The following is a 24604-nucleotide window of genomic DNA, read 5'->3' on the forward strand; positions in this document are numbered from 1 at the left end:
TAATTTTAAAGACAAAACAGTTCAAATCTTAAAACATTTAAAAGAAATAGATCCGGTTAATGTCAAGGCACAACATTGCAGGTCGATCGCTCCTATGGCAATGTTATTTCCAAATCTGGTAGGAGAGAGAGATTTAAATGACCTTGACAGAGAGTGGAGAGAGTTGCAATGTTTTGATTTTGACCCATCGCCTGACGATTCGATACTACAATTTTGGTTGAGAATTACTCAAACCAAATTGGGCGATGATACCCTCAAATTTCCTAGACTTTCAAAATTTATTTTAACAATCCTGTGTTTGCCGCACTCAAGTGCAACAGTAGAGAGATTATTTTCAATAATTAATCTAAATAAAACGAAAATCAGAAACCGTTTGTCAACCAAAACATTATCCGGAATATTGCATTCCAAAACATTAATTTCCTCAACAAATTCCTGCTTAGATTTCAAAATAGGGAAAACATTGGTTGACAAATTGGATAATAGTATTTATGATTAACTAAACTTCTGGGTTTTGTTCGGCATGTAACAGTACAGATTTTTGCCCGCTTTATGTTCTCGTCATTTCACTTCTGTATCATTCATTCCAAGTGCCAAACTTCAATCTGTACTAATAATTTAAAGCGCCCTTGAGGTTATATTTCACTGAAACGGCGCTATACAAATCATCCAAAAATTATTACTTTTAATAACACTGTCAATCCAAATCTTCTTGTTCCTTGCTAAAATCTAAATTAAAATCTTCGGCGGACAACCAGAAGCCATAATCACAGAAGCCAATTACAATGAATATAGCCTATCGATGCCTTAATCTGCAAAACAGACATACATTTGTAGATGGTATTTCAGAAAAACAGCGTTATACAAATTATATAACCATATGTTATATACATTACAATTATATACAAATTATGTAACCATATGCAAATAGGGTGGTGGATGCTTGGAACAAACTCCCACAATATGTCATCGATGCAACTAATACAAACCAATTCAAAGCTCTATTGGATTCACATTTGGAAAGAAGATAGGATTAACTTAGTGAAAAAATTAAAACTACTCATTTACTGTCAAACTATTGTGAAATTAGATATGAGCGCATTTTTTATTGGAATTGTAATCTTCTACTTCCCGGTAAAACGTATACAATTTCAGATGAAGGCATCGCTAGGTTATATATTGCTAGTATTTGACCTTAACAATTTACTATGTTTTTTCCAAATTATTGCCTATTCCGCCACGCTGGTATCGTTAACAAAAGCAGTATTTCGTTTCAATTTAAACTGTAATAAATAATAACTAAAGTAGGCAAGTAATGCATTTAAAATAATTAGCTATTTAGTGTGTCGGAATTGTAAATAATTACCTCTTCTTAGTATCGAATTGTAAATAATTATTTAATCTTATAACCTCTCCTCTATACCATGTACCTGTCTGACTGAAATGTATTTCCTGTAATCTTGTATGATTGAAATAATTTTAGCAACATCATAGATCTCATGACATATAGTGCCACATACCAAAATTGAAGAGAAATACTTCTTATTAATAAATAAATGTAATTATGCATACAATCATAAATTGGTTTGACACACGAGATCTGTCAGCTGTCAGATTGGTTAGCCGGTGTTGCCATTGAGAAACAACAATTAAAAATTGCCAACAGCAAAATAAAAAAATTCCATGTAAGATAACTAACGACTTAAATGTGATATTTGAAAATAAAAGAAGTACCATATTCAAAGACCTTTATTTCAATGACTACCCCCCCCCCCCCCGACGCGTGTGTTATATTATTATTTGCGGGCGTATTTCGCCAAGGTGGTACCCCCGGAATCTGGGGAATTCTAGGGAAATTTCACCTCTAATTCTGGGGAATTAATTTTTTTGGGCATCACATCCCTGTCCGCAACAGACAGTTGATTTTTTGGCACTGGAGAGTGATCATCTCGCCGCCCCGTGCGGCGGTCGCCGAGGCGCTTCCACCTAGGAAGCTGTCCTCTCGGCAGTTCTCATCTCGCCTCAACAGTTGATTTTTTGGCACCCAACAGTCATCATCTCGCCCCCCCTTGGGGCGGTCGCCGAGGCGCTTCCACCCAGGAAGCTGTCCTCTCGGCAGTCACGATCTCGCCTAGTTCTCGACAGTTCCCATTCCGCACTCGACAGTCATCATCATGGGAGTCATCATCCTGCTCTCGCCCTTGGAGTGGCGCCGAGGATCTTCCTACCAGGAAACTGCCCTAGCAGAAGTTACCGTCTCGCCTCCGCCGAGAAACTTCCTGCTCTCCCCCTTGGAGCGGCGCCGAGGCTCTCCCGACCAGGGAGCTGCCCTAGCAGGAGTTACCGTCTCGCCTCCGCCGAGAAACTTCCTGCTCTCCCCCTTGGAGCAGCGCCGAGGATCTTCCTACCAGGAAGCTGTCCTCTCAGGAGTCTCTGCCTGCCGACTCCGCCCTTCGGAGCCTTGGCCCAGGCTGAACTAATTCCGCCCTTCGGATCCAACCCAAGTTGCCGCTTGTGTGTTGTCGGTGATAAGTGCGAACGTGGAGATCCGCGGTTCCAAATAAGAAGTATAATTTAAGACTATTATTAAGCCTAGATTAAGACTAACCCTTCTTTATACATTTTATTAAATAAATTTTAAGAGTGTTTTGTAACTAAGTAACTTTTTTTTTTTACTCGTTCCTCCTTTTCTTTAACTTGAATAGTATTAATATTAAACTCCCCTTGAGTATAGTTATAACAAACTAGCGTACGCCAAGCTAATTCGATGTTTTTAACTTGTTAATTGAAAACATGTGTCAATTGGGATACATAACGTGAGTGTCATAATTTTTCTTTTTTTATTGAGTTTGTCTATTTGAATATAAGGTAAATTTAATCTATCCTCCTCGATCACAGCTTGAGATACCGTGAAGGTAGATTATTGTCGAGTAGGAACCCTGCAATAAGTTCCATAGACAATACAGACATAACGGTGTAGCGAGTGGTTTCTTCCACGTATTTCCAGTTGGAGAATTTATTTCGTGTCGTGTCCGGTGAGTGGCGGTGGTCTTCCAGTTTGTGCAATCCTTATGTCACTCGCGTACTGCTAGCGGTTGGGAATTATTGTGAATAAACTAAAAATCCAAAATGAAGGGTTTGTTTTTAGTGTGGCTTTTGGTGCTGCCGGCGATTATCCTCACATTTGAAAATGGTAAGACCCGTTTATTTTAACATGTCATTCAGAAAATAGGACAGTCGGTAACCAAAAATACGTGGCATCGATACAAAAGTCACCTCAAGTTGTGTTTTTTTCAATAAACACAGGACATGCAGAAGTGATTTGATGATATTAAATCGGCTTAATTTTGTCACATGAATATTACATGTTCGTGTTCTACTTTTACAGGTCCGTCACTGATGGCGCGCGCCGAGGAAGATGAGCTCGAAGACGAAGTGGTGGACGTGGAGGGAGAAGCAGAGGCTGAGGTTCCCGTAGTGACAGACAACGACCATGACCCGCGCGCTGATCTCGCTGTTCTCTTCACCAAGCCAGCCGTTGGTATTGAGCAACCCGAGCTGCCCGCTGGCCGCCCCGTGGAGATCCTAGTCGGCGTGAGCAACACTGGAAATGAAGATCTAGTCCTGGAATCCCTGGAAGCCTCCTTCCGCTACCCCATGGACTTCACCTTCCACATCCAGAACTTCAGCGCCATCTGGTACGGCCGCAGCATCGCCCCCGATCAGCAAGCCACTCTGGGCTACTCCTTCGTCCCTGCCGAACCCTTCGCCGGGCGTCCTTTCGGGCTCTGCGTCATGCTGCAGTACCGCGACACGGCCGGCCGCACTCACGCACGCGCAGTTTACAACCAGACCATCAGCGTGACGGAGGTGGGAGGTGGTCTCGATGGGGAGACCTTCTTCCTGTACGTGTTCCTGGGCGCCGTGCTGGTTCTGGCGCTGGTGGGAGGGCAGGCGGGGCTCGCGGGGCTCCAGAAGAAGCGCAGCGCCCACCTGGCGCGCTCACAGCGCCCCGAGACGGGCACAGCGAGACAAGACGTAGACTATGACTGGTTGCCCAAGGAGCTGCTCTCTCAGATCAACAGTGAGTGCCTGTTCTATAATAAGTAGTTTGTAAAACCAACCAACTGTTTCAGGGGATGACAGATAGAATGGATCCCCAAATAATTTTACACTGGCATCCTATTTACTACATCTAAACAACAACACCTTTGGGTGATTTGTCATCCAAATATTATTATTATCTTATCATGTGTACTAATAGAAATTAGTATACTATATTGTCCTCCTAAGACTCCTTCCATCGACTTGTCATATTTCTTCTCTTGGCACTGATTTATTTTTCTGGTAAAGTTGCTGAATTCTGCCTTATGCATGCAATTTTTTTTTAAATAACATTTGATTTCAACTTAATTGCTACTAGAAACAAATTTTTGAGTCGGGTGAGATGTAAAACATGCACAAAATAGGTTATTAGGTTTTTAGTTTGTTAAATAATAATTTAAATACGTATTTCCTAATCTTCAAACTTAACTTTGAGAAAATGCATCTTTTACCATATCCCCCAACGTAAATCGTTGTTTCTTGTAGTAATTGTTAAAACCAAGTGTTATTTAAAAATAAATTGTGTATTAAGTGTGAGTCGGAAACACTTTAACTTTTATCTTTTAAAATCTTTACATTTGTGATTTGGCCATGCACGTAATCTTTCTAAAATTGCAACTTATATCTAATGATCCGAAAGAAGTATGTTATTCACTTGATTGTGCAATTCCTTCCTGGGACGTCCCTGACTCCTTCTTTGTCAACCCCATGTATATCTTGTTATAACATCTGTAAATGGTGCTGGGGAACATTTCTCCCTCTTTCTGCGTCAACTGTCGGTATGATGAAATGAGGAGATAATCTTTTCTATCCGGTGCTGCTTGTTACTGAAGGGCCTTTATCCACCCGCTGTATTGTCTGAATTACATCTGCCGAGTGCTCGGCTGATGTTATCAGCACAGTCAGTACTCGGTCTAGTAGCGGGCGATTTATTCAAGGAAGCAAGGCCCAATGACTCGGTCCAGTAAGTACCCCCTCCATCTGCATACTCAACTCAGCGCTTCACTCGTTCTCCACCCGGTCAGTGCTATCAGCCGAGTCAGTCAGTGAAAGAAAACAAAAAAATTTTGTTCTACAACATCTAATTCTATTTTCCTCATAATTCATAACTTTGTAAATTGCACCGTCTTACCTGATAATGCGCTTATATATTTATGAAAGTATATAATCTACAATATGTAGTTTCTCCAGAAAAGCTAGTTATATTCTATTCAGAGAACATACAAGAGGTTAGTCCTTAAAGATACTCTGGCATACAAGAGGTTAACCCTAATCTCTTGTATTATTTTCTCCTTCTGGTGACTTGCCAATCTGCCGTTGTGGTGTGTATCTGGTATCTAATGATTGTGTGGTTCCACAGAGAAATCCCCGCAGGCGGCCAAGGTGTCCCCCAAGCAATCCCCGCGCCCCAAGAAGACAAAGAAGGTGGACTGAAGTGTTGCGATCAGCGCCGCGAGTACTGCGCTGGTTGCTTCCTCCTAAAGACATTACACAAATGTAAATTATTTATTTTATACACCGAGGATGTTCTTTTCTATGAAAGTAACTTTGCAGTAAGTGTGCGGTGCTCCGAACGTGAAGTGAAGTGTTTTCTACAATAATATAGTTTTAGGTCTCCGACACTCGTGTTCCATTCTCATTCATGCTCATGTACATTTACTGATTAAATACATTATTTCTATTCTCCTGTCTTACTTCTGCCGACCTAACCTCACTAACTGGTGATAATTGGGTAATAACTGGTAATCCTCGCTAAAAATGTTATACTGACGATACAAATGAAGTCGACAATAATACTGCGAGTTAGGTCACGTTAAGGGATGCATGCACAATGCAATTGATACAGCCATGTAAAAATTTGCAGTTTTCTTTTCAATTGTACTTTGTGCTGTCTAACAGTTGTGTGCCGATAATTGAGAATATCAACATTTAGAAATCGGTGCCTAACTTAAATTGGGTGAGAATTACAAAAGCTGCTAATCGATGATTTGTTTAGAAAGTTGTGTTTGACTTGCCAGATCATTTATGAAATCTTATTTTGTTTTGCATTTATTATTTTCCTGTACGAGAATACATTAATTTTGATTCAATTCAATATGACTGCTCGTTGGTCTTCGTCTTTACAATGAAATTATCTAGTTTTTAACAGATTAATTTAAGCTTTTTGGAAGATGATCGTAATGATTGTAATAATCCAATTGACTGTAAAACTTTATTTTAACAAGATTAAAAAAATTATAAATCTAAGACTTCATAGCTTTTTTACATACCTATTTTGCAGGGCCTTACAGTCCATAGAGGTTTTGAAGCTGTGCGTGACCCAAGAAAAAAAAAAAATTATCGAAAATTTTCTTTAAATAAAAACAATGTTAGTGTATGTTTTGGGCATGCACAGCTTTATGACTATCGACTACATTTTCTCGCTATTTGGATTTATGAACTGATTGATATATGGATGTGTCTCAATTGCAAACAAATTGAGTTTGTTGATACATATGTCCAAAAGTCGCATGATTAAATAATTAGATTATACCTCAACATTTAAAAAACTACTACCGTCATTATACAATTGAAATATTGCTTGTGACGGAGGACTAGTTAGAGGAGTTCTACCCACGACGACCGGGTGGGTTTGTCATGCATTTGTTCGCTACTAACTTGATTGTTACATCAATTTTGGAGCAACTACAAAAACAACTTTTGGGAATCTTTTTCAATTCAACCAAATGATATTATAACGCATCTTTATTTTATGTCTTGCACTTGGTATACAGGGTGTCCGAGGGGAAAGTGCGCTAACTTTGGGAGGTGACTCTACATGATGGTAGAAGTAAAAAAGAAAAATAACTTGTTTCGAAATTCCATAGATAAATATTTATTTTCCGATACAAACTATTCAACTTTTTAAACTAAAACTACCTTAAGACATTGGAATTTCGAAAAAAAGTTATGTAATTTTTTACTTCTAAAATCACGTAGAATCACCCCCGAAGTTAGCGCACTTTACCCCCAGACACCCTGCATAAAAGAAGAGCAATTTAGTGAATTATACACTAACTAATGGACGAACTTCTCAATAAAATCTTTTTATATTTTAGAAAATTAATGATTGTTAAAGGTATGTTATTTCATTAGGGCAATTTTGAGGTTAGTGTCAAAAATTAGTTGAGTGACTTTATAACCCAATAATATAATATATAAGATAATCTGCTTACATAATTATGTGTATGATACTATCATTGTTGATTATAATAATAGGTACCACAAAGCTAAAATTCTAGAAACTGTTATGTAATTAAAAAAAAAGTACAGTTGGCTCGCCAAAGTGGCCTTTAAGCCCCTTGTATACGTTGGCCTGATACGCGTCCCAGTCAACCCGATCATTGTCGGTTTTTGTGCAAACAAAGGATCTTGAGGCCAACCCGCTAAGAGCGTTCACAAATTGGCGCGATCCTCAGTTCGCAATACGCATTCAGCGGAGGCGGTCGTGTTATTGCGTGAAAGATTATTTACGTTTACGAATTAAGATGATTAATAATTTAACGTTCTATACAAATAAATTGCTACAGCTTGAATAATTTCCACATCCATCTAGATTTGACGGCCTTCGTGGTCGAGGGGTAAGGCTCTCGACTAGCAAACCGAAGATCGCGGGTTCAAATCCCGGCATTCGCAAATAAATTTTATTTGATTATTTAGTGTTATTTCACAATTCATTCTATTTAAAAATAATATATAGCAGATGTACTTGGGGTACGTTCCAGAATAGAAGATTCTTTCAGTATCGCCCTGGTGTAATACCATTGTTCTAACATTGAGAATTGCTTGAAACAGCTTTGGTCATTTTTGGTGACTAGATCTAGCCAGGCACTACCTCACCTTCCTATTCCCTCATTCTCTTCATCTCATTCCCCTCTCCACCTTCAGCCTCACAACATACCCCAATTGGGGATGCCATGTCTTACTGGCTCCAAACAGTTGAGATTCTTGTGCGGTATTCACATAAAAAGGTGGTCAAATTTCCAACGCAGAGTATGGTATTAGTATTTTTTTTTATTCCTGAAAAAGATTACGATAATGAAGGTATATTTAGTTTATTTTTATGTTGATGAATAAATTTTCCAAAACGATCTACATTGTGCCATTTCCGATTTGCCGCCTACATGACATGACCGTTTTTAACCGGTCAACATTGGCCCGAACATTGGCGACTGCGTTCACACGTTGGCGCTATCAGTGGCTGAGCTGGGCCCATTAAATACAATACAGGTTAAATATGTAGTAAACATTTGTTAGATCACCTAAATTTTACTATTATACATCAAAATGATCCCCGGACAAAATGTAGTTGACCTAAACTGATAAAGGAGCATTTTTGTTTTGTTTGATAGCTTTGCACCATTTTTTTGTAGTAATGCAGGTTTTGGAACACTGATTGTTTATCAGGTGCGGTCACAGATATATTTTTGCACTTTTGAACAATGCAATAACAGTAGAGACAAGACATTCTTCAATATTAAAAGCGAAAAGCAGTCAAACTTAAGAATAAAAAACGTCTTGACATACAGTGTCTGTACACAAAATACACTGTTTTTTAAAAAAAATGCTTGTTTATCCAACAGATTTAAAACAAAATGTTTTTACCTGTCACACGTGACATCTATATAATATAAGTATACAAAAACACACCCTTATTCAAATCCAACATTGTGTCAAAATTTCAAAGCAATCGGCGAAGAACTTTCGGAGACTTAAGATTTTGAACAAAATTGAATTGAATTGAATTAACGCTTTATAAATTTAACAATTTTTTAATAGTTTTTCATCACATGTAGTTGCATTCAATGGCTCCCTAGCACTATAAGCAGTTTATATGTCTCCATATTAAAATTCAAATATATTCCATATTAAATTGAAGCAGTCTACTCCAGGTGCTGGCATACCAAGGCGCTGATAACAACATAACACCAAATACAGCGCTCTTGAGTTACAATAGCCTGTGGGGTGTGGGATGGTGCCTGTCCTATGCAGGCGCAATTAAAGCAGTCCGTTCCGTACGCTGACATGCAAAGGCGCTGATAACAAGATAACGCCCTTGAGGTTTTTACTGGCGCCAGACGTCGTTTGGCTCATCCCAGCCCTGAGTAGGAGGGAGGGAAGGGGATGGATATAGTCTGTGTAGAGTAATATGTACTGTGTGAATGTTATTTATTGATTTCAGGTTTGAAGATGTGAGTTGCTGAGTTAAATAAGTCGAATTCACTGTGTGAAATGTTAAAAATACTTGAAGCGCGGTGAATGAATTAATTAAGGGATGTTTGATGAGAAGAAAAACTGTTTAAATACTCAGTAATCAGCGTACCTCAATTAATATCGAAAGTTACGTTCTGGACCAGCTTCCTCAAATATTTCCCGCGCATTCAAAATGCATGGTAAAATATCAGAGGCTCTAGGGGTTAAACATATATTTTTATTATTTCATAAAAAAAATATGCTGTCATATAATTATTATAAGTAAATAATAATATATTAATTAAAAAATAAATTGTTTATTATTTTATTAAAATATATCTTTCGCAATAAATCAAAACAAAACTAATTTCACACTTTTAAATTATATAAATAACTAAGCGTAACTTTGATATTACCAGCAAGAATAACATTTATGCATATTACAAAGTATTTTCACTTAGAAAGTAAAATTGAACAATCCGCGTGTTCATGAGTACATTAAATTGTTTAAAAAATAAATTGAACAAAATAATTTTTAAATTGTTTCAGTTTTGTTGTAGATTGAAAAATACCATTATTATTTCATTTCTTTACAGAGCACAAAGATTTTTTCATTCACAGTAAGATCGTACACACAAGAGATCAGAAATTAGTTTCTTCCTTATTCTATACATAACATAAATATAAAGATAATATTGTATTCATAACTAGGATTATTATCACACATCAGCAGGCAGTTCCTTCAAACAAAAGTCAATGAATACAAAAAACATTAGCTTCGGAAGATGACAAAGTCTTTAATATAATCCCTGCCAAGCTGCATGTAGATGGCATCAGATGCAAGCAGCGCAGGGCATCTATAAGATAAGTCCCCGTTGTACTCGGACATCTATGCCTCATCGCCACTTTCTTTGTCTACTTGAGGTATGCCGTCTATTTGATGCATTTTCGACTCCTGCAGGTTCAACGGTAAGAATAAGTCCCAAAGACGATCGAACGCTTCCCGAAAGGGCTCTGTGTAACTGGGTTTCAAGGACACAGTTAGAAATTCCCAATTGCCGAGGCGGGCCTGCAGTGTCCAGTTAAAGGAGCCAACCATCAACAGGCCTTTTCTGGTTGGCGGCAGACCCAGCTGTATCGCGCGACCGGGGTCGTCCACCAAACAGAACTTGTGGTGCATAATATTCACGGATTTCTTTAGGCGGATTGGAATGCCAGCCTTGTGGAACGCGGGAATGGCGGAAGCAGTAGCGAAGGCCATCTCCGAGTCAGTGATGAAGCGTATATTCACCCCGCGTTCGAGCGCGCGCTGGACGGCCGCGGTCATTAGGGGGCAAGTCACCAGGTATAAGCACACGTCCAGGCTGACGCGAGCTTTGTCTATTATCTCAACCACGTGATCTATTGGCCTCAGGCAGCAAGGTCGCTGGGGATACATCTTGCCTCTCTTCTTCTTGCAAACTGGGCAAGTGTCTTTCCAGTGCAAAACTACGGATGTATACTTCTTTTCTTTATATTTATCTATTAACCGGCACACTATTTTTGCGCCGAGGTATAAGCCAAAAACGAAGGCAGCGGGTCTATAAGACATTTTAAATATACTTTTACTTCGGGTGAGCTCTAATTTCCAACGAAGAAAAATTTCAAATTCACTGACGACGTGAGTGGTTCATTTATGCTGACGACTGCTGACGACTGACAGATGACAGACAGTTGCAGACAGTGATGCCAGTGATGGAACGCCGAAAAAATAATTCTTCCCAGCTTTTTCGACAAAACTCCCTAGATTAAAAAAATTCGGTATTCAACCTCGAAAAAAGAGACAAAATACGGGATTAAATAAAAGAAAAACAGGCGCAACAGCTATCGATGCGCCGGGGGAGATTTTTTTCTGTTGTAAATAATGTTTTACTTCCTAATATTTTGCAAAATAATACTATTTCATGACAGTTAATACTTCCTCCAGAATTTAATTTACGCCCGTCAAGTTGCTCTATAGTAAAAGCCGTGACAAGATACTGGTGATACAATTACTTAAAAAATCTGATCTACCGTTCCGTACCAGATTGCTACATTAGTTTATAAAAAACATTGAAAATCCCCTTACCAAGATGTAATATCTCATAAACACAAACCTAACCAGAAAAACTACATTAACAAATCGCTCACGAATGGCCACCGAACATAATGCACTTCTACACCAAATCTTCATCCTCAAAATCCAGATTTCTTACTTTTTCCAAAAAAACTCTTCTCCCTTTGAAATTCAAAATTCCCCAAATCTAGGGACTTCTCCCCAGACATACCATCACTGCTGTCAGATTTCAGATTGTCAAATGTAAATTATATATTTATTTCTATGGTTGTAGTTCTGACCTAGATTTTAGTTTTTCTGCCATGGCATCACTAGTCTTTTTACCAGGGTTGCCAGTTTATGAAGAATCCCTCAAACTGCGGGTATTTCTAAGAATATACACAGATTGGGTATTTTGTGTCTGGCTCATTCTACCTAAATATTGTCCGTACAACAACTAACAAGTATCCGTTCGTAACCTCAGTCAAAATGAACGTGCTCCCAAACAGACGTGTCATAAATATTACTCACAATTGTGTTTTCACTCCCTAACACATCAATAATTTAATGTATACTCCAGTACACCTAAATAGGATAGTGTAAGGCTTCTACAACATGAGGAGAACTGACATAACTAGTTCTGATTAAAAGAGCATTTCTTGTTTATCCACCCGAATCAAAAATAATATTAAAATTCCATGTGAGAACGCATAATAATTTCGTTTTCTTTCGTAGCGCAACTATAAATACAATTTTCAAAATAATTTTGTTTCCTTTCTGTGGTAGAATTATAAAAGATATTGAAAGAAGGGTAAATTCAAATAACTCCATTAATGGGGACTGAACACAGTTGGCGCTAGAAAAAATGTTCAAAGAAGTGAAGTTAGCCGTCCACAATGAATTTATGGAAGTGAAGTATGGAACTGCCAGAGAAAGGATGAAAGTAGACTGAATACTGTTGAAATGAGATCCCTGAGGCGTATGTGTGGTAAAACCATGTATAATCGTGTGAGAAATGTGGAGAACCGCAAAGAGTGTAAGGCTGATGTAGGAGTAATGATTAAGATTAAGAAAGGGACGCTTAGATGGTTTGGGCATGTAGAGGAGTAAAGGAGTTTAAGGAGAATATATGATGCGAATGGTAGCAGAAGTCGGGGACGCCGAAGATTTATCAGAATAAAGAGTATGTATGTGACGATGTATGAATGTGAATGAGGCAAGAACTGCGGAAACGGCGTGATGGTTAGTTAGTTAGTGGGGAATTGTTATTTTGTTCTCCCCAATTTCGCGATTTTGAACATGTGGGTATTTTAGAACGTATGCATAGGCAACTCTGCTTTTGACACATGTCGCGGAGCGCATGTTGCCTGTGTTTATTGTATTTGAATATAACCTGCAATAACTTATGTATTTCTTTATTTGTGGCGTGTTTATAAATGCTATTGAATTCTAAAAGTGTTTCAAAATGACGTGTAAATTGCATAATATAAGGTTCTTCAATTTTGAGCCTAAAGCCATACACTGTATGGTTTTAGATCGCAAAACTAATACACTTGCAGTTTCTAGGTAATTTTTTTCTAGATACCTTAAGACTCTACTCAATATTATGCTTTATATTCCGGGCTTTGAAGCATAGAATAGATTATTACCTCGAGAGGGTTTCCTCTTGGGGTAAGAATAACCTAGTTGAATTCAATGTTTCAAAGACCCAATCATGTCTGATTACGTTAAAAAGGGATTGAAATGATAAGTGACCAGCTCGGACACAGGGGCTCAAGTTAGCCTCTTAGAAGCTATGTACAGGGCCCGCAGATACTAATAGTACACAACTGATGACCCTGTACAAATCGCAAGGGCGCTCCACTGTTGAATTTGGCAGCTACCTCCGGTCTGGAGCCTCAAAATACCTGAAAAAAACCATTGACTGTAGATACGGCGGTCCTTTTGATATATTCTCATATCTTAGCAAACGGTTTGCAATCTGTAGAGTCAGCTGGTAATGCTGTCCTTATTGTACCGTTATTTCAATGGAAGATGCTCCGAGGAACTATCGCCATTGAACTCTCCGACACCGGTGCATAGTCGGGAAAAACGCCCCCAACATTTGTACAAGGTTGACAGCTTGACTGTGGAACGATTTGCTGGCCTCTGAGTTTCCTCCTTCGTGCAACATGTGTCTCTTCAAGACTTTTTTCCTTCCTCTCTCTCTCTCTCTCCTCAAAAAGACCCTCCTCACAGCATCCCCAAGGACGATATCCATGAATTCGCAATAAGATTAATTTGTGAATTTATCAACACTTTTATTTAGTAATACAAATATTTTCAATCGAGCTATGGCTTCTTTTACAGAAACGATGCATCGATAGAACTGTGGAACTTATGCGGCATCCCTTATATGACCCATGTTATTCCCGGTACTCCATCCGGATCAGTGGAAGCGATGTGTTGGGTAGACCAAAGACTTTTCTCGACTGGCCTCAGTGGGGCAGTTGTAGAATGGGATCTGCATACTTTAAACCCCAAGCAGTCTGTATTGGTGACGGGACAAGCGGCTTGGTGCATAGATGTTACCGGCACCTCCAACAAGATGGCAGTCGGCACAGAACAGGGATATTTGAATCTTTACTCCTTGGAGGGAGAGGTTATGAACTTTGAGAGGATATTTGATAAACAGGAGGGCAGAATATTGTGCTGCAAGTTTGATCCTAGTGGAGAAGTGTTAGTAACAGGTACAATACATTGTATATCAATAATTTAACACCCCTTTAGTTCTGAATTTATTTTTTTTATTAGGTACCTGCCCTCACATAAAATGGCAAAGCCACTTTCAAATAAAGAACGAAAGTGTAAAGATCTTTGGTAAACTTTTAGGACGGGTTGTTTTTACAACATTTGAAGAATCCATCAAATTTCAAAGTTAATATTCAAGTTCTGTGAAAATCCTATCCAAGTTGTTATTATCCAAGTGCCGTGAAACAATCGGCCCAACAGAACTTGATCAAATTATTTGAAACAACCCGTCCTTAGGAACGCTGGCAACGCTCAATAATCAAACAAACAAATGGTCAAATCGCTTGAAATTTTGAATCTTTGATCAAAAAATGGAACTTTAATTCAGTATTTCTCATTTCCCCAGATGTAAATGGTTGTATTTTAGTAATTAAGTTGAATGAAAGAGTTATTCGACAAAAAAAATTATATTAAGGGGGTATTTCACTATGTCGGGCTAAATATCTGACTAGCTATCCGTTGGCTGGCTTTAAAGATCAGAATAACTTCGTTATTCAACGGCGACCGTTTCACCATTGTTGCCGAGCTTCCGGATAGATAACACTCGAAATAGTCTGGCAACATCGCAAAATGTTTGCAGTTTCTCCATCTACTGCCACGGCTGTCATGCGTCACAGTCCGCACACCGCGAAGTGTGCATTTTTTTGGTTATGTTATGTTGATTATCAGGTCATTTTAGATAGATTCGTGTCGAATTAATACATTGTTTCTTATTTTGAACACAATCAAATAATTCAGGATGGATCATACAAGCATTCAAATTCATTCAACAAAATTCGACTCACTTCTCCGCTATCAAACTCGGAATGTTTTGACGCCATCTTTGATTCGAGGAATACCGCCTAACGTGAGGTTCGAGCACTGATTAGTCAAATCGAACTTTAACCCGAGCGTTAGCGTTATTCAGATATAGTGAAAACGAAAAAATGACTAATTCGCGGATTAGTGCTTAGTCAGAACATAATCAGAGATAGTGAAATACCCCCTTAGCGTGGCCAGTGATCCTAAAAGATTACCAGATTTTCATTAGTTTATTTTTGCGGATTTTTGGTAGTTAAAAAAGGTTTTTGGTATTTAAAATTTATTTGGTATTCAGCTGCCACTATTTAAATCAGCCTACATAATCTTGAGTGGATTATTTTTTACTGACTTTTTTTTGTAGACAACTTTTCAAAATTGAAGGGGAAAAAATACAAGAATTATTGTTTTTTTTTCCAGGTTCAATAGAGACGATTAGGATATGGAATGTGAGCAATGGCCAGGCCCTTCACCGAATGGGGACGGGTCGAGCAGAACGCAATAAGGAGACTATTGTCTGGTGTTTGGCTGTTACCTCCGATCTCACCATCATATCTGGAGACTCAAGGTATGGCAAATGTCTTCACAGTTGAATCATCCGTTGTTTTTATTTAATACACATGATTTACTCTGCCAATGACACTTTCAGTATGACAAAAATTGATGGCGGTGCGATCGTTTGAAAGGTTTTAAATGACAACACCAAGGTGGTTCCAGGAAAATTAATGCAAGTTTAAAAAAACACAATTATAAATTGTCATTCTAGAGGGCGCTTGACTTTCTGGGACGGCCGCATGGGCGAGCAGCTGGAATCAAGCGCGACCCACAAGTGCGACGTGCTGTCCATCTGTCTGTCAGAAGATGAGAAGTCTCTGTACTGCGCGGGGGTGGACCCCGTCATCGTGAGCTACGCCAAGGTGCGCATGAAACAGAAGGGAGACTCAGGCACCGTGGAGAAGTGGGTCAAAAGCATCCAGAGGAATATTCACACGCATGATGTCAGGTACTACCTATACAACTCACTCAACTAGCCGAAACAAACCCGGAAATTCTTTGAATAAGAAATGATTTATTTGTGTATGCTCAAATAGGCTTTTTATATTATTAGGATATGAGTGCAAGTCAAAAATTATCTACTCTTTCGCCATAACACACATACAAGGTTGTTATACTGTCTTCTGCGCATACATGCTTAGAGTTGGCACAATTGCAGTCACTTGTGCTAAATTTGATCCCAATCGCGTCATTTGCTTTCTGTACTATTACAGTGTAAATATGTCCGCTCCGCTAGCAGTTTGCACCAAGGAGGAATCGTTTACTCCTGTATTACAGCAATACAGCAGTATTAGGCAATTTTAAATCGATTTAAATTTAAATTAATACTCCTTGTATTACAACAATACAGGAATAAATGATTTGCTCAACAAACAGTAAAAACATGTAACAGTCTAGTAAATTTTTACATTAATATTTATTGTAGAGATATGATATTATAGCCATCTTGTATCTACATTCCGTGCAGTTAAAAATATCAACCACCTCCACGTGTACCTTTTGTTTTGATCCAGACCGAAACCTGTGCACCATTTCTAGAAGTTAGTGTTTGTTCGCCACTCGATGATAGTGTTTGTTTGTATGTTCAGGGCTCTCGTACTACAAGATAACAAGCTGTTCTCCGGAGGAGTGGACGGATACCTCGCCATGTCCAGCTTCCCGCCCAAACTGCTGGTCAAGTACCCCCCTCAGCCGCATCACGCCATCAGCTACAGCGAACAAGGCAGACTTCTGTGCTTAAGGTCAGTTGGTATTGCCAGTACTTTGGCTAATCTATAATACATAACACCTTTTGAATGCAGTTTATCTTTGCAAAAGAAAAAGATCGATGCCCAATGAATAATCGTTTTTACGCATTTGTCGTACATTTTATCCTGCCTAAATTAATTTCATACAAAACTCGCATTAATAGATTGCATCGTTCTTTCCTCTATGTATCGTTTTACCTCATTAATTGTTTAAAGCACGCAGTTTTTGTACTAAATATTTTGCTCCATCGATCGTGTTTCAAAATGTGAACATAAAAAACCATATTTCGTAGCTAAATGCTTGGTTTGAATTAACGGTACTCTTTAAAAACGATCGGAACATTAGAAATTTGTCATTATGTCATTGTAGTGTCAAACACGGCGGTGCAATCATTTTACTGTGTTGAAAATCTTCGAAAACTGCATGTTGACATTAAGGGAGAGTCCTGCAACGGTGGTAAAGGGTCAACATATTTTATAAATTTAGTTTATAATTAGTTCACGGTACATAATAAAAATTGTGACTATTTAAAAACAATATAATGGATAAATTACAGGACTGTAGGAGTCTGACTATATACAGGGTGTGGCAGAGAGGACGGACGGTTTTAAAAAAATCATAAAATAGTTATTTTTTACTCAAAAAGGAAATAGCATTTGAGACAGTCAAGTGTGGAAAATCACATCAGGCATGTGGTGGCCGAAATCGTTGATGCAGTGCTGGAGGCGTTCTTGGAAGTTCGCGTAGACTCTCTCCAACATCGCTCTCTCAACTTGGGCGACTTCCACGCGAATTGCGTCCTTCAATTCGTCCAGAGTTCGGGGCTTGTTCTCGTATACTCTAGCCCTCTTCCGGAGCTCCTCTTGGTCTTCTGTTGATCAGTTCACCACGCTTGCGGAAGTGATTCAACCCAACGAAGGATGGTGTTTCGATAGGGAACAGCTCTATTCCGATGAATGTTGAAGTGGCGACGAAACTCACGCAGTACGACGGTGACTGACTCATTATTTCGGACGAAACAATCATAGGCGAAAACGCGGTGCTCCACCGTCCACGGCTCCATGACGACAACTGGTAAAACAATGCTAGGAACTAACGAGTCAAGCGGCACCCCCCCCCACCTCTCTCGTAGACGGAGGGGGAGAGTACTACCCATCTCAAAAACGTCCGTCCTCTCTGCCGCACCCTGTATATATATGTAAGAATTACGCTGACTAGCCGGCTAACTACTGCGTCAGTCCTTCCGAGGCATAGAGAAATGACAACACCTCGATTATGTAGAGTGTATTTATTTGTCAACTGAATTAAAATACTAAATTTGATGATCAAAATTTACGCCTAATATATACAAAAAAATAACTTATCCCACTACTACTACCACTGACGAGTTTAGACCAAGTTGAACTAAAATAATTTTATCTTTTGTACTCGATGCACTGTCAGCAGTCTTGGGAATTATTAAATTTGATTTTAATTAAATTTAAAAAAAATAAATTAAATGGAGTTCTACGAATTAAACATAAAAACAATAAATAAAAAAATAAAAAAATTCTTTGACCTATTCAGAACACTTCAATTGAGTATATCTTATTGAGTTTCCATTTCTTCCTACAGATATTCACACAGCATCGAGATCTGGCGTCTGGGCTCCGCATTATCTAATAAGCAGGGCCACAACTCGGCCTACATGGCTGATGAAGATGCCATCGTGGAGAACGGAATCCACCCCATCATCGCCAACGGCCACGGCAATGGCGAGAAGGAGACCTACCTGGATGGGGGGGATCCCCGCACCAATGGCAAGGGGAGGCCCAAGAGACTGCGGCTGGCAGACGGCGCCCGGCTGTTGCTGAGACTCGCCACGCCCTCGTCCTCGCCGCTGGTCTGCTGCGCCCTTGCTCCCAACGCCCGGTGGATCGCGTACTCGACGAAGGCGCACTTTAGGATCTTCAAATTTACTTCGGTGAGTTTTTGTATGCTATTTTGCTTCTCATCTTCTGTACTTGGTACAGATTCATTTATTCTAATAATGTATAATGTAGGATGAACAAAAAGTTTAGGCTTAAAATGTGATTTTTTTTCATTGTGTTATTTGTTCATTTCTCTAGATTAGCAGGTCCCGAAATGGTAGTGGTTGGGTTAGGTTAGGTTAGGTTAGGTTAGGTTAGGTTAGGTTAGGTTAGGTTAGGTTAGGTTAGGTTAGGTTAGGTTAGGTTAGGTTAGGTTAGGTTAGGTTAGGTTAGGTTAGGTTAGGTTAGGTTAGGTTCTTCTGCTTAGGTGTCTTCTGAGAATCGAAAAATGTTGAATTGAAAGTGCAGAGTTTGGCGACGATTTTGACATTTCTGGCGTGGTGACAACATTGAGAATGTGTTGTGTTTTGATTATTTTTTTTTTTCGCCAAACGTATGGATGGTTTTATAGAGAAAGAAAAAAAATCTGAAGAATTTCGGAAATGCAAAAAACTTTGGCTAGATTTGGAGCTGCTTTCTTGGTGTTAAGATTTATTGTTCAAAGTGTTATTTCTTTTAAAAATAAGTATGTATTAATCATCATTCCTTATGGATTCAGGACGAGGAGAGTCCCACACTTAGCAAGGTGCTCCCACTGCCAACAGAGTGCGTCCCCTGCCATCGCATGGCCTTCAGCCCCGACTCCCGCTCACTCATCGTGTCCTCGGCCGACTGCAGCGTCAGGATACTCCACATACAGTCGGACGGGGCTGTCATCGTGGGGCATACCGTCGATAATGCTAAAGGTATTTTGTTTCATAATTTTCCTTTAATTTATTTCAAGAATGATCTACTTATGAGAGAAGGACAACTATTAATTGTGATGTTAACTAACTAACTGATGTTATCTGGTTTAAAATCGTATGGGGCTCTTTATACTTCAGATCGGGCCCATGTTCACAAAGCGAAATGCCTTACCTATTCATAGTTCATTTCATAACTAGAACTGGGTTGCTGTCGCATATGTAATACATCAGCGGTTATCCCCTTACTCAGATGTCACACATGTGATCCAAGAACTTTCACTAAAACATTATGTCAAAACGTACTGCACAGTGGGAAAGATTGTGTTTTTTAAATACTAAGAAAATGTAGTACATATTCATAACTTCGCATCAATGTAGCATATTGCGGTAACACTATTATTATAAACAAAATATTATTTCCAGTATTAAAAGACAGAAAGCTCCTTCACCTGTACACGTCGGAGGCACAGTCCAAGCATTACCACCTGGTGATGGCCGACGCGGCCAGCAACATCGGAGTGTGGAAGGTGAAACTCGGGGATGACTCTCCGCCGCCCGTCCTGGTGGCACGTCTGCCCCGGCTCACCTGTCCGCCCACCGCTCTGGCCCTGGACGCCAAGTCTAGCAACCTCGTTGTGGCTTATTCTGATCAAAGGGTAGGTCAATCAAATAAAATTGAACCCACAATACCTGGGTTGGAGCACAATGCAATTTACTTATCCATTCGGCCACTAACCGTTTGTATTGTTATTTTAGTGATTTATACGAAAATCAGATGAACTGACAATGCCAATATTACTGTTGCATTCTCTGTTAGAAGTGTAATGGATGTACAAGTCTTGTATGAGAGAGATAGCATGAGAGCGAGACAGCTAAAGGTATATGCATGGTTGTCCGGTCTCTTTTCATTATCACTTGTCATCCCAGATAATACATTGTTTTAATTAAAATCTATCGACTATTATTCCACCATCCTAATAAAATGGAGTTCACAATGAACTCAGTATTAATTGTCGCTTGATCCTAATCCTGAACCTCTTCTTCTTGCAGGTGGTAGAGTACAGCCTGAATGAGACCAGATTCACCGAGTTCAGTGCGCGTCTTCACAACGAGGAGTTGGGCCTGGGTCAGCGCTGGACCTCCCGTCTGTTTCCCGTTACCTCCATCCAGTTCCACCCTACCAAGCCCAACTTCATCCTTCTCAGCGACGACTGCGGCCTATACGTCATCAACAAAGATGCGGTAATTATTTCATTTATTAAATATCATATAAGAATATCATCATAAGTATTACCACCCTTTAAACTGCGCATCATTCAAATTCCGTGTTAGAAAAATGCACCCATCTGAAAAGATACTCGTATTGCCGAAGAGTGAGTCCAAAATGAATTCCAAATCCCATATGTGCATTATGAAAATCAGCACATGGGAACTTATAATATTTGTTAGGTGCATACAAAACGTACTAGTGGCGCTAGAGCAGTAGACCTTCAAACTGGTGTACTAGAGTGCTAATAATAAATAAAATTGTTTTATTGATGTTGTAGCCTGAAAGGTTATTTTAATTTTTTTTCGGAATTTCGATTTTTTGTATGAAGATTTTCAGGTAATTTCAGTTTGGCAGTGCACTGCACCAATTTCCTGAAAATCTTCGTACAAAAAATCGTTTTCCACAACAACAACATCAATAATGCCATTTTTTAATATTAGCACTTTATTACTCCCAAAAGTCACAAGCCGCCACTGGTAGTGACTATGAGATTTTTCAATACGTAATACCAAATTTGTGCAGAATAGTATTTTGCAAAAATCGACAGATTTTTTTTTTCTCTGATTATTGTGTTTAAGTTGTTATTAAAATAATAAATTAATTAATTACTGAAGATGTTACTTTTTTACATTTCGTAAATTGTGACTTTAAAATAATTTTTTGTAACCTGTGACATTATATTCTTTAGCATCCAGACATTTTAATGAATCGCACCGAAACGTATCTTGTTGCCAGGTGTCTTAATTCCTTTAGATTATATTATGTAAAAAACCAACATAGGATTTTTTCATATAGATAATAGGGTTTTTTTCCTCCCCTTTTAAATCTCCGATTGAACTCCCAATGAGGCTATGAGTCGCTACTTAGTATAATAATACTGCTATCTCCAATGAGACTCGCTAGGGAGATACTGTATTTTTACTTACCGCGGCAGAATACATAATATATAGTGAAAAACTCTCTTATAAGGTTTTCAAGGAACCGTAAAAAAAACTTTCCGTAAAGGAAAACCTCATATGTATAGTGAAACCCACTTATTCAGTTCCCACATAAGAAGTTTTCATGTTTGTTTGAAAGAAGTTTTGTTTTTTCGGTCCCTCAAAATGGCCCAAATATTTACACATACAATTTTTTTTTACAGGAAATAGAAGAGCGAGATGCTGTGGCAACTAAGAAGTCCCGGTTACAAAATTCCCCAAAGGAATCAAAACTAGTCCTCACATTAAAAAAACAGAAGGTATTATTTATAGTTATACTCTGCCAAAACAATTTTCTGTCTTCCAAATCTTGACGAGTGAACTAATGCAATATATATTTTTTAATTTTCTAGCATATGGTAGCTGCGAAATGGATAAGTGAAGATGAAGCAGCGTTAGTGATTGTGGAACCAGATTCCCTCATAGAGAAACTTCCCGCAGCATTTATCAAGAACCGATTTGGAGCCATGTGATTAATCTGTTTACTTTTGCAAGGCGAGTTTCAATTTTCATTTTTAAAAATGGATTATTTAACAAGTCACAACTTTTACTATTTCATCACCTAATTGCACCTGAGGAATTAACTTATGTTTGTTTTTTTCAGATGCTGTTGTAAATTATATAAGAAGACAAATGACACTTAAAAAATAAAATATTTTATTTTACAAAATGGAAGATTTTTAAAATTTTTAATTTTCTCCCCCATATATGTCTACTATAATAATTACACGAGGGGAATAATCAAGTCCTCAAGCTAATTTGTTCGGTTTTGTACCCGTAGAGTCAACACTCATGGTCTAATAGAAATCGTTGTCTCCCTTACCGCCATAGTTAGAAATATGAACTAAACGGTGTTCAAAATAAAATAAAACACCAAGCCTTTATATTCAAATATAGAAGTTAACCCCTCCGACTTTTCGCGAACTTGAAGCTAAAATGTCTTTATCGAAATGTCAATTTCACGAAAACGTTGTGTTATTACCGCCTCACAATCAAAGCTCTATAAATGAAACATTACTGAACGGAGCCGAATAGTAAAAACTGTTTTAGAAAGGTTACAAAATAGGCTTTCAAATTGTTGTATCATAAATAAATATTAACATTTGTAAATATTTAAATTTAGAATGGAAACATGAAAAAATTGTAAAAATGACTCACCTGTAATGTTTTATGTAAAAACGATACTAAAATCACGGATAATGTAAAAAAAAAACACTTATTTCATCGTACAAATGTACAATAAACAATTCTGTTACTTCACTTTTTGACCATTTCATACAAAATATATTTTTAAAAAAATAATTAAACTTGCGAGGCGGGTCGGCACGTCAAACGGCTTTCTTGGCGTCGTTTTACGATTTGGCGGGTAAAATTTGCTTCCACTGAGTAGGTCTTTTTACGGGTTTCTATGGATAACTTTGAATAGAGATGTGAAGCTTCATTCAATACGAATATTCTACTTTTTGTTTTAGGGATGTCACTAGAAGAATAACGGAGTTATGACGATTTTTGTGGAAACACACGCGTTGACGTGTAAACACGCTTATTGTACTTGACTGCTATCGTTATTTTATCGTGTATATCTGCTTACGTTGCTGACCGGTTAATAATTAAAATGTACACCCCTATCAAACCAAAGGGTCCGTCTGCAATTTTGAGTTCAGATTACGCGAGTTAAACAGTGGCTGATCGATATTTTTGTGTTTGCTGTGATTAATACTAATAACTATGTGTACAATCTTCTTCTTCTTCATGTGCCGTATCAGGTGCCCCCGACGTTGGCGATCACTCTAGAAAATGTCTCTTTGTCTTGCGCTGCCCGGAATAGCTCCTCCACACTTCTAATGCCGCTCCACTCTCGTATATTTCGCAGCCAAGACATTTGTCTCCTACCAGGCCCTCTGCGACCCTCTATCTTGCCTTTCAATATTAACTGTAGCAAGTGATACTTCTCCCCTCGAAGTACATGACCCAGATATGAAATTTTCCTGATTTTTATTAATCTAAGCAGTTCTGTCTCTGCTCTAGCCCGCCTGAGAATTTCTGTGTTGGTGATCATGTCGGTCCATGGGACTTTGAGTATTCTCCGGTGAAGCCACATTTCAAAAGCCTCTAACCTGTTCATGGTATTTACTTTCAAGGTCCATGTTTCACATCCATACAACAAGACATAACATTTTAGCATTCTCTGCCTTAGTTTTAAGCTGATATTATCATTGCAGAAGAGGGATTTCATTTTAATGAACGCAGTTCTTGCTGCTTCAATTCTGCACCTAACCTCTACATCTGGGTCAAGAGTCTCCGTGAGAATACTGCCGAGGTATCTAAATCTGTACAATATTGGAAATAAATCTTCGTTTCCAAAAATTTCCAAATTTGAATCCCGCTTAAGAAGTTTTTTGTCTGGTCTGGTCTCTTCTTAACACTTTTCTGGAGGGTATTTTTTGCGCTGGCGCTATGCTGTCTCCTGGCGAAAATAAAGATCCCGCGTGAATTTCTTTAATTTGTTTTAAATTGCCATATCTTCAAAAATAATTCAAATATTTTATTAAAATTTCTACCTAACTCAGCATACCCAAGCTATAAAATTACTAAACGAAAATCGAATATTATTTGAAATGCAACTCAATTAACTTTGTAATATGTTTATTACGGTCCGCCTAACCTTATTTGCCCATACCTGCTTTCTTTAAATACGCCCGACATCTCTCGCTCACTTGCACATAGGAGTTGAGTGGGGCGGAACAGAGATAGAGATTCAAATCGGATTTCACGGTCATAAAAACCCTCATTCCGGGAAT

At 38.6% G+C, this 24604-nt stretch overlaps 3 protein-coding genes across 3 annotated transcripts; 2 read left to right on the forward strand and 1 right to left on the reverse strand.

Moving 5' to 3' along the window:
• Positions 1-2994: 2994 nt before the first annotated feature.
• Positions 2995-5785, forward strand: l(1)G0320 (signal sequence receptor subunit 1 l(1)G0320). Its single transcript, XM_089633650.1, has 3 exons — positions 2995-3193; positions 3389-4084; positions 5465-5785. The coding sequence occupies exons 1-3, from the start codon at positions 3130-3132 to the stop codon at positions 5536-5538; spliced, it is 834 nt and encodes a 277-aa protein (XP_089489776.1). The 5' UTR covers positions 2995-3129; the 3' UTR covers positions 5539-5785.
• Positions 5786-9742: 3957 nt separating this feature from the next.
• On the reverse strand, positions 9743-11032 carry LOC149422197 (mitochondrial cardiolipin hydrolase-like). The gene has a single exon (XM_089633651.1). It carries the CDS (start codon positions 10925-10927, stop codon positions 10226-10228), a length of 702 nt encoding a protein of 233 aa, XP_089489777.1. The 5' UTR covers positions 10928-11032; the 3' UTR covers positions 9743-10225.
• A 1729-nt stretch (positions 11033-12761) lies between these two features.
• l(3)72Dn (UTP4 small subunit processome component l(3)72Dn) lies at positions 12762-22985 on the forward strand. Its single transcript, XM_089633652.1, has 12 exons — positions 12762-12976; positions 13760-14139; positions 15419-15566; positions 15765-16001; positions 16642-16794; positions 18416-18764; positions 19370-19556; positions 19980-20212; positions 20607-20798; positions 21968-22063; positions 22157-22298; positions 22408-22985. Exons 1-11 carry the CDS (start codon positions 12876-12878, stop codon positions 22274-22276), a joined length of 2196 nt encoding a protein of 731 aa, XP_089489778.1. The 5' UTR covers positions 12762-12875; the 3' UTR covers positions 22277-22298; positions 22408-22985.
• Positions 22986-24604: the final 1619 nt, after the last annotated feature.

The sequence above is a fragment of the Hesperophylax consimilis genome, chromosome 7 (genome assembly GCF_061612785.1).
Source record: "Hesperophylax consimilis isolate HC1 chromosome 7, BYU_Hcon_1.0, whole genome shotgun sequence".
In the NCBI taxonomy this organism is placed as follows: domain Eukaryota; kingdom Metazoa; phylum Arthropoda; class Insecta; order Trichoptera; family Limnephilidae; genus Hesperophylax; species Hesperophylax consimilis.